The sequence below is a fragment of the Centrocercus urophasianus genome, unplaced genomic scaffold, assembly GCF_019232065.1.
Source record: "Centrocercus urophasianus isolate 14NV4802_14NV808 unplaced genomic scaffold, USGS_Curo_1.0 seq_12, whole genome shotgun sequence".
Taxonomy (NCBI): Eukaryota; Metazoa; Chordata; class Aves; order Galliformes; family Phasianidae; genus Centrocercus; species Centrocercus urophasianus.
Window position 1 is genome coordinate 16,167,837 of NW_024884364.1, and position 13,352 is coordinate 16,181,188.

The following is a 13,352-nucleotide window of genomic DNA, read 5'->3' on the forward strand; positions in this document are numbered from 1 at the left end:
TTTTGGCAGGGACGTTTTTGGAAAGCTTGCCTGCAGAGTACAGAGGGCAGGTACTTGCTGGGTCCAACAGATGTGATCCCAAAGACATTTCTCAACTGCTGCTGGGCCTGTCTGGGTAGTCTGTCTTTGCCCTGGCTGAACAGTGTGGAATGTGCAAAGGCAAATAGGGTGCAGGAGGAGGGAAAGTCATAGAGAATCACTAAGGTTGGAAGAGACCTCTAAAATCATGTAGTCCAGCTGTCAGTCCATCACAACCATGCACATGACAGTGTGTAATTCAGGGCAGTCATTGGCACGTTAGAGCCAAAGCCAGCTCTGTGGGCACGCTTGGCCCCACCTGAAGCAGAACATGGCTGTGCCCTGCCATATACGCTGGGAAGTGGCCCTGCCACCAGGTCTGACTGCACTGGTGAGGTTTCTGTTGGCAGTGTATCTCTATAAAGGATACTCTGCTGATCTTCCTTTAGCCAACCCAACATGCCTATTGCTGCTGCCGCACACTTGGTTGTGCTGATTTCCCAGGGAGGGAGTGAGGAAGCTTCAGACTGTGCAGTCCTGGGAAGAGGGAGCTGTTGTTTTTGTCTGCAGAGCATCGTCATTGCCCGTGATGGGGCTGGGCAAGGCAATCCTATTCTCCCTAGTTTCTCTATTGCGAATGTAAACAGTGGTTCATGCGTCATTAGCTGCAAGCTTGGACTGAAACTGTCCCCGTGTGTGCGTTTATCTGCACACTGACTGCAGGAAGTTTGCCAAGGTTGGGCTCCAAATCTGATTTTCTTCTGTCACTGTGGCAGAGAAGCTTTTGTTTCCACCGAGGGGACGTGTGGGCTGGCTTGCCGTCAACAGGGCCACCCCCATAAGCCTCTCAGTGGGCTGCTCTCAGAGCCAACCTCCTTCCTGTCTCTGAGGCAGTGCTGGTTTCAGCACCGTGCCCCTCTGCTCTGTTGCATTGCAACGCTTGGTGGCAGGGGACAGGTGAGATCCGATGGGACCTCTCCAACAGCCCGTCCCTGCACGCTGAGCTTGGCTCTCTGCATGTGTGGTGCTGATGTGCAGTCAGCAGTCTGTGCTTCTGTCTCCTGGCCCCATGAGCTGTCATGTGAATCAGTTTCTGAAATGGGGCAAGGAGGGACCTCATGTTTGTTTTGGTTTGTTACATGAATCTCATTCCCTCTGGGAGCCCAGTGGGATCAAGCAGAATGGCTTGTTTGTTTTACAGCTGCTTTTTGCTTGTGAATCCCTGAGCCAATTTAGCAGTTCATTCGATACCTCAGCAGGCTGCAGGAGCAGCACAGCTCAGGAGCCACCTTCACACCGCTTTTCTTCCTGTAAAAACCGAATCAATCTTTCCAGAGAGAGCCTCCAGCTTCAGTTCCTCACCTTTGGCTGCTCCCTATCTGGGTCATGCCCTGCCAGCCTCCTCCGGTCCCAGCACATGCACTGTGCAGTGGGCCATGTGGTGCTGGCAGTAGGATGCTACCTGTGTACAGGTGCTGGGATGCACCCATGGTGTCTGCCTTTAGTGCAGAGGAGAGAGTAAGCTGCTTAGTATAACAGAGCAGGAGGCAGAGGGTTGGTCAAGCAAGGGGGCCAGCATCTTGCTCTGCCACACAGTGTGCTGCATGTGAGCTGCTGCACGACAGAAATGGCCTCAAGTTGTGCCAGGGGAGGTTCAGGTTGGATATTAGGAGAAATTTCTTCTCAGAAGGAGTGGTGAGGCAGTAGCACAGGCTGCCCAGGGAGGTGGTGGAATCACCGTTCCTGGAGATGTTCAAGAATCATGTGGATGTGGCACTGAGGGACGTGGTTAGTGGGCATGTGGAAGTCTGTGGCTAACTGCCACCTTGGTGAGATGCAGGACGTTGGTGACGTGCTCTGCTCCCCACTTCTCCCCGCCTTTTTCTCTAAGCAGAGGAAACCGCTGCCGGAGTCTGGCAGCTTCCTCCCAGCTGCTTTCAAAATTACGGGGTGGCTGTCACCACCACCCTGAGTGCCTTTCACTGCCTTCCTAGGGAAGGACTGTAGCAGATCTTGTTCGCATGGGGCTGGTAGAGCATCAGGTGGCTGCCTTCCTCCTTTTCCTCCTCACTGGTGAGTGCACTGTGACAAGGACTTTTGGGGCGGATAAGTGGGAAGTAAAACTGTCAGGAGCCCTGTGTGGGTCACATGTGCAGGCTGCCTCTTCTGGGCTGCTTTATATTCCTAAATCGGGGGGACAGGACGCTCCTGGGTGGGTGGCCCAAGAGTGCACCTCACTTGGTCTACAGGGTGAGGGCAGCCCCAGTGCTGTTGGGCTCAGAGCCATGGAAGCTGAAAGGGAGGGGAGGATGTGCAGATGACCATTTCCTCCCCAGCTCTACTCTGTAAGCCCTCTGCAGGTTCCTGGTGCCTCTTAAGGTGTTTCCTGCCTCTGGAGGTGCTCTTGCTGGCTCCTTCTCCTGTACCTCTGTGAGGCACTTCTGAGGTCACGTCCCTTTCTCCAGCAGCAGTTAGCTCTGGTTCCTGCTTCTTTCCCTCCGGCCTGCACTGAACCTGAGAGTTTGCTCCTCTTCAGCACACTACGGGCTTCCTCCAGTGGTTTTAGCCTGGTTGCTGCTCCATCTGAGCACTGTCTGGGAAATGCTTTCCAAGCAGAAACTTGATGACCACATGGCCATGGTGCTCTGGCCTCTATTGTCTGACCTTGCTTGCTGGAAGACAAGTTTTCAAGTTTGTTGGCATTGGGCTTGTTCTTAACAATTGCAGGGGATGCTGAAGTTCCTTGCAGTTTTTGCACCAGGGAGGTTCAGGTTGGGTATCAGGAAAAACTTCTTCAAAAGTGTGATGAGGCATTGAAACAGGCTGCCCAGGGAGATGGTAGAGTTACCATCACTGAAGGTGTTCAAGCATGTGGCTCTGAGGGAGGTGGTTAGTAGGCAATACTTGGTGGTAGGTGGATGGTTGGACTGAGTGATCTTAGAAGTCCTTTCCAGCCTTAATGATTCGATGCTTCTTAGTCCTAGGGGCATTGTTCTTCATAGAATGAGACCACACCCTAAGTCATTGCAGTATTATGCTACAGTCTCATTGCCATTTTGAACTGCAATAATTTTCATCTGCAGTATTCTCCTGCAAACTTCATGCATGGTGTCTGTCTGCTGGCAGGTGTGGGCGCTGGCCAAAGAGTGGTGACTATCCAAAAGGGACCACTTTACCGTGTACTTGGCTCCCATGTGACATTGTGGTGCAAAGTGAGCGGCTACCAGGGCCCAGCAGAGCAGACCTTCCAGTGGTCCATCTACCTGCCCTCAGCCTCAGAGCGGGAGGTGCAGATCGTCAGCACCGCCGACCCCTCCTTCCCCTACGCCATCTACACCCAGCGGGTGCGCGCCCAGGAGATCTACGTGGAGCGGGTGCAGGGGGACGCGGTGCTGCTGCACATCACGGAGCTGCAGGACCGAGATGCTGGGGAGTACGAGTGCCACACGCCCAACACCGACGAGAGGTACTTTGGGAGCTACAGTGCCAAGACAAACCTGACAGGTGGGTCTTGAAGGACGGCTTGCTCTGTGGGGCCTGGCTGATTTTCCGTTTTCTTACTGGTAGCGTCAAGGTGATGGTAAAGCTACCAGGGAGGATGTGCTGTTCTGTACGCAGCGGCACGAGGGTGCTTATCGGTCTCAAGCTTGTACGGATTCAGACAGGTTTCCCACTGCAGATGGGGAGATGTGTTCATCAGCAGTCTGTGGCACATAGTCTGCTGTGCCATAGCCTAACAGCCACATCCCAGCACTTACGAGAGAAGGAGTTGTCAGGCTCTGAGCACTATCTGTTGGGGTCTACTCTGGTCAGGAGATGGGTCTTGAACAGACATATACCCACATACTAATGATGACAGGGAGACAACAGGGTGGAGAACTAAAGAAAAATATCCAACTGTAAGCTCACTAAGTCCACATGGCCCATCTACTTCATATTCAACCTTGTGTCCTCCTTTAACCTGGTACTGTGGCCACTTGGGCTCATGAAAGGCTGGATGTTAGCCTCCTTGGGGTTGCCCAGAGCTGCCCACACTTTCACTAAGGAGCGTACTGCTGAGAAATATACCATGCTTTCTTTTCTACTGAGGTTTTAAGCACTTCACACATTGATATGGGCTGACTGGGGCCTCTCCCATCACATGCAGCACCTACTTCCACTGCACTGTCACATTTCTCAGAGCCTGGCTGTGCTTCTTACACTGACCAACACATTGCCCACTGAGGCCAAGAAATGTTTTTTCTCCTGACCAGCTGTTCTGTGCTTCTCCCCTTGTGCTCAGTGATTGCAGATACCCTCTCAGTTTCCATGGGACCCAAGAACCTCACCCATGCTGAGGGAGATGCCATGGAGCTCACCTGCCTGGTGTCCAGGTCCACCGCCCAGCACACACACCTCTCTGTTGGCTGGTACTGCCTCCGGGGAGAGCACCGGGCTGAGATCCTCACCCTCTCCAAGGACTTTGTCGTGATGCCAGGACCCGCTTATGCACAGAGGTTTTTGGCAGGGAATGTGCGGTTGGACAAGGTTGGGAGCACCTCATACAAACTCTCCATTGTGGCGGTGGAGCCCTCTGACCAGGGGCAGCTGTACTGTGAGGCAGCCGAGTGGATCGAGGATCCTGATGGGATGTGGAAGGACATTTCCCGCAAACAGTCAGAGAGGACATCACTGGTGGTCACTCCCCAGGGTAAGGCCCTTGGCTTCAGCTGCTTTGTGCAGCAAAGGACCTACCATGGGTGGTCTCTGCAGTGGTGTGTCGTGAAAATCTCTCTCCCCATGCTACTGTCTCTGATGCTTTGTTTTCTCCTGTCTGACCTCCACCGCAGCTTGGCACATCCCACTGGCTTTCTTTGGGTGTGCCAGGTGGGCATCAAGAAGGACAGAGTGTCACTGGGGCCTGTGTTAGATATGGAAGCGTGTGAAGCCCAGGGCAAAATGCCTGCCCCCGGAGTGTCTGTCCCACCCCACAGCAGGGTCTTGCTGGGACCTGTGCTAAGTGGAGAAGAGGCCTTGTGTCCCTGGTCAGCAGTGGCATGACTGTGTATAGCTGCGGGTACTGGTTCCACACTGCCATTTACAAATAAGGAAACCCTATGGAAGGCAGTATTCTTTACGCAGAGGGTGGTGAGGAACAAGCTGCCCACAGAAGCTTGGATGCCCCATTCCTGGAGGTGCTCAAGGCTGAGTTGCATGGGCCTGGGGCAGCTCTGCCCATGTCAGGGGGTTGGGACTGGGTGGGCTTTAAGGTCTCTTCCAACTCAAGCCTTTCTGTGATTCTATGATTTGCTCTGTGGTGGCTGCTTAGGGTGGAAGAAAGGCGGCAGTGCTAAAAAAGCACTGTGATGGTCACCCCAGAGCAGCTGGGGCAGTGGTGAGTGGTGCACAAGCTCCTTCATCCCCTCTGTGGGACTGCCGGCCCTGCTGCGGCCCGAGCACGCCAACGGTTTCTATAAACTCTCCAGCAAATATTTGGGAATGCTGAACATATCTGCAGCGGCTGGGATTCCTGTTCATACACTGTTTATGAGCTAGTGTTTAAATTCAGAGGGTAATGTGCTGTCTGTAAATTATTCTGGCCTCTCCAGTGGCAGTCATGGAGCTAGTTTGCTTTACTTCCAGTCTACAGCTTCTGATGGGATGGGGGAACCACAAAGCTACAGAGCTCCTTTGTCCTCTTTCTGGCTTATGGGGGCTGGAGTCCACTTCTCCATGATGAACATTTTCCATTCTCAGTGCTTTTCTATAAAAGAAAACATTTCAGTAGTGAGCCCCTTTCATTTCTCACTGCACAGCTACCATTGCCCCCTCTTGGATTTTGTTTGCCCACAGACCAAGATCTCTGTGTGAATATCACTGCCACCAAGAACGACCTTTCTGAAGGGGACACCCTGTGGCTCAGTTGCAAGCTGGAAGCCCAGAGGAGTGACAGCAGACACTTCCAGGTGGCTTGGGTCCTCAACAGCGCAGAAGTGGCCAGGATTGACCCCCGTGGGTTGCTGATTTGGAAAAAGGAATATGAGGAAAGAGCCAGCCTGGGGCAGCTCCATGCATTCAAACAAAGCAACACAATTTACATTCTCACTATCCGTGAGGTGGGGCTGGAGGACAGCGGGGCCTACCACTGCTCTGTTTTGGAGGTGAACGCTCCTGGGAGTCTCCAGAGCATCCAAACCAACCTATCATCAGTTCTCAGAATCAGTGTGAAGCCTATTGGTGAGTAAATCCTAATGGTTCTTCTGGGTGAAACCTACAGAGATGCCTGGCTGAGGAATGCACTGAGTCTGGCCTTGCCTTGGCAGGCGCAGCTCAGCTTCTGTTGCTGCAAGAGCACCAGTGTGCCACGTTTTTCAGATGATAATGGGAAAAGTATTTGCTCTGACAAATATCAGCATGATGGGGGCAGCAGCAGCCAAAATGAAGCATACATCTTTAGCCTGGTTCTTTGCAATCAGTTTAGGACAAGAAGTTAGAACTGTGGGAAGCTGGGTGCTTGGGGACCCTGGTGGTGGACCAGGAGACAGGGCAGGACAGGAACTGTGGCTAGGGCTGTAAGAGCAGAATAAAGCTCAGGAGAGGAGGAGTGTGATGGAGGTTTTGTCATGCTGACGAGGTTCACAGAGTGCAAAATGAGTCTGAGAACTGGTGTGAGGTGTGTGGTGAGATGCCCTGGATGATGGTGAAGATGTGGGGGTGGTGCAGGGTGGCAGAGGGCAGGACTTCTGTCCCATCACCATGGGCTTTTTCCCACTCAAGCAGGTCTTGGACTACGTGCCACGCTGAGAAGCCGAACAGCCACCGTTAGTTACACACAGAGCTTTGAGCTTATCTGCCACGTGAGCGCCAGCTGCCCAGTTGAGGAGTTGCTGCTGTCCGTGGGGTGGCTCTTCCAGCCCAAACCACCCACCGATGGCTACCAAGAGCTAGTGCGTGTCCTTCCTGATGGCACCGTGTCCTGGGGACCAGCACAGCCTCGCTTCCAGGGCAGAGCTCAGCTGATGAAGGCAGGTGCCTTCTCCCGGCTGCACATCCACAGTGCGATGGCTGGCCATGCAGGAACATACCAGTGTGAAGTGGGAGTCTGGAGGACGCTTCAGGGGCAGCGCGCTGTCTCCTTCATCTCCAACCCTCTGGGGATAAAGGTCGTCCCACCAGGTGAGCGGTGCTGCCAGTGCTTCTTATGCAGGCAGTTCCTTCAAACCTCTTGGTCACAACTAAAACAGCTGATGGCTGGGTGTCTCCAGTACGGTTGTCTCTGGGACTGCATAAGGCAGTGCTGCTCATCCTGCTTCTTCCTTTGGATTTTAGGGGTTGCAACCCAGTGAATTGAGATCATGCTTTTCCATGCTTTCTTCACTGATGTGTTTGCTATAGCCTAAGCTAACGCATTTCCTTCCCTCCTCAGTTTCACAGTACTCTTCCCCCTACACCCTTGGCGCTCTCTGTGGAGTTGGATGCTGGGTGCTCTGTTTTACATTCTGAGGAGGTCAGAGGACAGTGATGCAGCTGAGGGGACTGAAAAATGTGGTTGTGAGCATGCAGCAGTGATGTAAATGTTATTAAGATAAGCAAGTGTGATCATAGTCTCTACAGAGCAGACAGCAAGACATGATGACATTTGGCTTCGGACTTACTGCAGCCATTGCTGGACATTGTGCAGATGTAATGAGAAAGGCCATTCCCTTTCACCCTCAAGTTGTGCCAGGGCAGGTTTTAGCTGGATATCAGGAAATATTTCTTCCCAGAAGAGTGGTGAGGCAGTGGCACAGGCTGCCCAGGGAGGTGTTGCAGTCACCAACCTTGGAGGTGTTCAAGAACCATGTGGATGTGGCACTGAGGGATGTAGTTAGTGGGCATGGTGGGGAGGATGAGTCAGTGGTCAGACTGGGTGATCTTAGTGGTCTTTTCCAACTCTAATGATTCAATGATTCTGTTCTGGGATTGTGTGACCCACGTGGGTGACCAGATGGCTGCTGACTAGTGCTGCTTCTCTATGAAAGGTGGTAACATAAGCCATGCGGTATGTTTAGAAGGTTCAGAATAAAGCTGAAGAGGGACCTGCTCTAGCAGCAACAGGTTGAGACTGTGCTGCAGAATGTAGTCCTCCTAATCACAAAACTTACCAACCTGTTCCTCTGCATGTGAAATCTCCTGAATGGAGCTCTCTGAGATACTCAAGTTCACGATCTGTGTTTCAGTGTTTTATCTACCATTCTGTGTTGCTGTGTATCTCAGGGGTTTAAATGTTGCTGTGGGCCTGGCCTTGTGACTCCGGGCAAGAAGGACATGTGCAGAAGGTCGCAGTGGGAGGGGGAAAGGAGGATAGATAGATCTTCCCCCTCCTTTACTTCTTGCCTTCCCCTGTTCCTCCAGGGCAGTGCAGTGTGCTGTGAGATGCATGGCAGCACTTGCCAGTCCCCTGGGATGGTCACTTCCCAGACCTCCCAGTGATCATTACTGCAAAATCTGCACTGCTGAAGCATTGGGCGGTAAGCAGATGTTGGAACTTACGGACGTGCTGTGCAGTGTGTGGCTTCAGGTTAATAACCGCTGCAAGCGTTCAAGATGGTGGCTGTTGGCAAAACCACCAGGGTTTTTTTGTTCTTTCATTTCAGAAAGCCTGCTGCAGGTGGCTACGAGGGAGAGCTCCGTGGAGGTGGCTGGCGGTGCTGATGCAAGCATCGAGTGCAGAATGGAGTTCCCCCTGAACAACTCTCAGCTGGCTATCAGCTGGTACTACATACCTCCTCCTCCAGCAGATGCCACCCCCGTGCAGATCGTACGGGCCAGCCACACTGGCCTGCTAGAGTATGGGGCTGGGTTCAGCTCCCCAACGCAGAAGTCCCGGTTCCTGAGCCAAAGAGTGTCCAGCCATGTGTTCCAGCTGCGGATTCTCTCAGCCAGCCCTGGGGACCAGGGCCAGTACTGCTGTGCGGTGGAGGAATGGCGCTGGCTGGAGGGTGGCTGGTACAGCCTCGGAGAGCGGTGGTCGGGGAGAACCAGGCTGCTGCTGCGGCTGCCAGGTGAGCTACTGGGGGAGGGGAGGGGAAGTTCTGTCTGAAGGGGCCTCTAGCAGGGTATGGGAGAAACAAAGGTTCCCGCACAGAGCAGAGATATTGGGATTCTTTGCCTGGAGTGTGCCTTTCAAAGGGAAATGGGGAATTAGGAGGATTTGCCACATCCTCCCAAACAAATCGAGCTGGTATTTGTGCCTCCAGCAGCAGATGTCTAATACCTCACAACAAAGAGAACCACAGCCCTTGCTTTCCTACGTGACATGGTGTCCTTGGGCAGCGGTGCAGTGCTGAATACAGAGCAGCAGCCTTTTCCCAGTGCTTCTGGGTGTCCAGATATAAAGCTTCTCCTATGCTGGGGCATGCAGCCAGAGAGAGCAAGGCTGAGGGCTCAGCTGGGCTTTCTCCTTGGGTGCTGCACCTCTGGGATGTGCAGGGTGGGGGGTTCTTCCCCCATTCAATGTCTCATTTTCAGCCTCAGATGATCTAGATCAGAAGACTCTGGCTTACTAAATATTTGGTGCAAAGGATGCTTAATGGGAAGAGGACAAGGGGTGGGGTACAGAGATGGTGGAGGGGAAAAAACACCGTGGACAGAATGAGTCACAGAGACAAGGGAACCCATGGTGTCCTTCAGAGGCACATGCATAAGACTATCCAAGTTCCCAGACTTCCATCAGGCACAAGCAGGAGTGCCTCCATAGCAGTGCACAATGCTGTGACAGCTCTTTCTGCTTCCCTTTCCCCTCAGAGAGTGAGCTGCACCTGGAGAAGGCCAACAGCAGCATCTTGGCCAGGCATGGCCAGGAGGTGACGCTGGGCTGCCTGCTGAAAAGCACACTCCCGCCTGCCGCCCGCCTCTCGGCCGCCTGGTTTCATGGGAAGGAAGATGGCCACGAGAGGCCCCTGCTCACCCTGAACCATGATGGTGCCATTGAATTTCTGCAGGAGGGGCAGGTGGGGAGGCTGCAGCTGCGGCGGCCCACTGCTGGTGATCTGAGCCTGACACTGGGCAGCGTGCAAGAGGACGATGCCGGGACGTATCACTGCCGGGTGGAGGAATGGCAGCAGAGAGGCAACAAGGATAAGTGGGAGCTGCAGACCTGGGCGCTCTCAGGGTACACCCAGCTCACCACCACCCCACCAGGTAATGGCACACAGCCACTTGCCTTGCACTCCGCCCCCCTGCCCACCACCCCCCGCCCTTAGCTTGCTGGGGTGCATCATGCATCCTCCTTATTTTGCTGCAGTGCAACTAGGGATGATAGCAGTGATGGGAGGACTTGCTAAGGGACCTCAGTGAGGTCGTCCTGGGAAGACTGACCTGGATTGAGAAGTAGGGTATGGAGGAGAAGAGCAATGCAAAATGGCACATGCTGGGAGTAACATCCCAGCCCTATCCGTCTGCCAGGGCTGAAACCTGAGTTCTTGTTCTGTAAGTGCTGGAGGTGGAGGTCTGGTAGGATGCCAAGAGCTCCAGCCATGAGTGAGATGTAGTTCTGAGCAGGGTACTGCTGACTGTCACTGATGGATTGCAGGCTCTCTGCAGGACCACATACCACCAGCCCTGCTCTCAGACCAACCATTTGGGCTAGAATGCTAACCATTTTTTAGAGAAAAAATCTTGTTGCAATTTTTTTTTGGCATCTCAGTCTTTAGTTGAGGCCTTAAAAAACAACCACTGTCCTCTTAGGGTGTGTGAAATAGACTGGATTCAACATCTAGGAGCTTAAATAAATAAAAGGAAAGGTTTCTGTCAGGCATACAAAATGTTTTTAGGGAGGTAACTGACAGGAAAAAAGTACTCTCTTGACGCCTTGTTGGGGAAAAAGGGAGGCACGGATGACCCATCAGAGGAAGAAATATGACCTGTGAAATCAGCCATGCTGTACGCAACTGGACTGAGGTGCATGCAGCTTTGGAACTGCCCCACTCCAACCAAATCTGGTGTCTGTAGCGGTCATTATTCCTGCTTTTACCAGCACCAATTGAGATAGAAGGGCACAGAGGGACTCATGGGTCCCCCCTGTGCCTGCTTCTGGCACACGCACAAAACTGCACCTCTGGCAGAGCTAATCTGAGTTTAACTGCTCTGCGAGGGACCGACAGCACGCCAGCCCTCTGCAGATCTCTTCCTGCTGTTGTCCATTGCAGCTCCCTCTGGCACTCAGGCTTCTCCTTCCTCAACCCCCTCCATCTCCTGTTAACTGTTACTGGTGAATAGCCATTGCTGGAATTGCTAGAAAATTCTCCTCCAGTCTGATCCGCGTGGTTTGATCTACATGGTTGCTACGTGGTTTTCATGGCTTTCACAAAATCTGAGACATTAGCTGGCTATTTTTTCTTCTCTTTTTCATTTTATTTTGTTTATCTGGTGATGTAGGTATCTTGAAAAGTTGTCTGAGCGTAATTCACAGTCGTGCACAATGCGCCTGCAACCAGGGGTCACTTCAGCTCTGAGCCCTGATGCCCTTTTAGGGTACCTCTCTAGCACTGTGGGAGCTTCTCCTGTTTTTCCTGTGGGAGAGTCAGTGCTGCTTCACCCTGTGTGGGTAAGATGTAGAAGTTGAGAGGGAGAGAGATAAAAGCCAGTTTTATGGCTGGGAGCAGCTGCCGAGTTGCTTCATCCCTAGGTTCACAACTGAGCCCACCAGGCTTTGTGGGTCTCCCAGAGACAGCCTGGGATCGAAAGAGCTACCACACCATCACGGTTCTGCAGAGCAAGCATGAAGCATCACTGCACAGCATGGGTATTGGTCAAAGAGAGAACTAAGATGGGCAGAACAGACCCAAGCAAGTTGGTGTGGCCCTTCAAGCCACATCCATCTGAGATGAGCTTGTGAAGTTAAAGCTGTGTGTCATAGAATCATAAAGATTGGAAAAGACCTCCAAGATCATCCAAGTCCAACTATAAGCCCATCACTACCACGTCCACTAAACCTCATCCCTCAGCACAAAGAAAGGAGATCATAATGGTCATGACTACTGGGTGAACATGAGGAGCTTAGAACAGAAGGAACAGGCTAGCGTGGGACTGATCTACCCCAGCCTTTTGGAGGAGATGGAGGGTCTACCAGAGTATGGTGCATTCACCTGCAAACTCCTTGAGACCTCTTGTTTCCTTTGCTTTCCTCTCATACTTCCTTGCTCTGGAACAGCCTGTGACAGATCTTTAGCTGTCAGTGGTGTCAGGCAGGGAGCAGGGGGTGATGACTATGTGGCTTGAAGAGCTGTGCTGTTTCTGGTGGGATTTTTCAGCTGTGAGAGTGAGATAGGTCCCTGTCTGACCTCCCAAGACAAGAAATTCAGGCATATTACCTTGTTTCTCTTCCCCTTTTTCTCAAATAACCAAGAAAATGTGGTATGAATTCTCAAAAATTGGTAGATTGAAGGAAGAGCAATAAGATAATCTATAGAAGCAGTAAAAGAGGGCAACTCAAACTAGCTTGGGATCTCAGTTGTTTTTCCTTCTTTTTTTTCTCCCTCCAGAGATAACAGTTGCGTCTAGGATCTGTTCATCTCCATCGTTGCTGAACTTTATCCTATGCTTACCTCTGGTTCTGATCCTTCTCCTGGCCCTGGCTGGCTTCTGCTGGTGCTTCATCTCCAGGAAAAGAAAAAAGGGCACCATGAGAGGAAACCAGCTGATGGAACTGCAAGGGGCTGAGGAGATCAAGCAAACTTAGCTGGCCCGTAATGGGTGATGTAACTTGAAGAAAAGGAACTGGATGTTTGGGAGGACCAAGTACTTGAAGAGGGGTGGCTTGTTGTTTTGCTGTAGCTTTTGCAATGAATACTTGAAAATGTGTTTACTTTCAGTGAAACAAAACAGCTCTGAGTTACTGAGCAAATAAGGTTTTCAAAATGGATGTTCCTCTCTCTTAGATTTGGAACTCACTCACATGTTCACTGTTGTGGCTGCTTGTGGTGTTTGAGGTGCTTGTGGTATGCATGTCCACTGCTGCTGTGTGGAAGTGGTATTCTTTTCAGGTGTAAGGGGAAAACTGGTTTTGCCCTGGAATACAAAAGTATTAAACTGCTGCTCATTTTAAGGCAATTTGACAAGATCTGTGCAGTGCACAGCTAAAAATCCTTGGCAGCACTGCAAATGGAGTGCTGGCATATCATTTAAGGCACTGCACTTGCCTTTCCCATCCCTTGCTGGAGGAGAATTCGGACACTGTTGCCCTCTGGTTCTGGGAGACCCTGTGTCCAGAGAAGATCTCCAAAAGGAAATGGGTCTTCATCACAAAACCCACTGCAGGAGGTTGAGAACTGAGCAAGGCTGGCCATAGAATCAGAATCATTTGAGCTGGAAGG

General features: G+C 52.1%; 1 protein-coding gene across 1 annotated transcript; it reads left to right on the top strand.

Moving 5' to 3' along the window:
* Positions 1 to 1,790: 1,790 nt before the first annotated feature.
* Positions 1,791 to 13,084, top strand: LOC122155927 (immunoglobulin superfamily member 3-like). Its single transcript, XM_042810292.1, has 8 exons — positions 1,791 to 2,091; positions 3,145 to 3,522; positions 4,301 to 4,708; positions 5,851 to 6,234; positions 6,778 to 7,173; positions 8,634 to 9,041; positions 9,784 to 10,179; positions 12,522 to 13,084. The coding sequence occupies exons 1-8, from the start codon at positions 2,040 to 2,042 to the stop codon at positions 12,716 to 12,718; spliced, it is 2,619 nt and encodes an 872-aa protein (XP_042666226.1). The 5' UTR covers positions 1,791 to 2,039; the 3' UTR covers positions 12,719 to 13,084.
* Positions 13,085 to 13,352: the final 268 nt, after the last annotated feature.

What these genes read in the sequence shown, in the direction of transcription:
- LOC122155927 (XM_042810292.1), top strand. Translation starts at nt 2,040, where the DNA reads ATGGGGCTGGTAGAGCATCAGGTGGCTGCCTTCCTCCTTTTCCTCCTC. An exon ending in CCTCCTTTTCCTCCTCACTG is followed by an intron (nt 2,092 to 3,144) that starts GTGAGTGCACTG and finishes GTCTGCTGGCAG; the next exon opens with GTGTGGGCGCTGGCCAAAGA. An exon ending in GATAAAGGTCGTCCCACCAG is followed by an intron (nt 7,174 to 8,633) that starts GTGAGCGGTGCT and finishes CTTTCATTTCAG; the next exon opens with AAAGCCTGCTGCAGGTGGCT.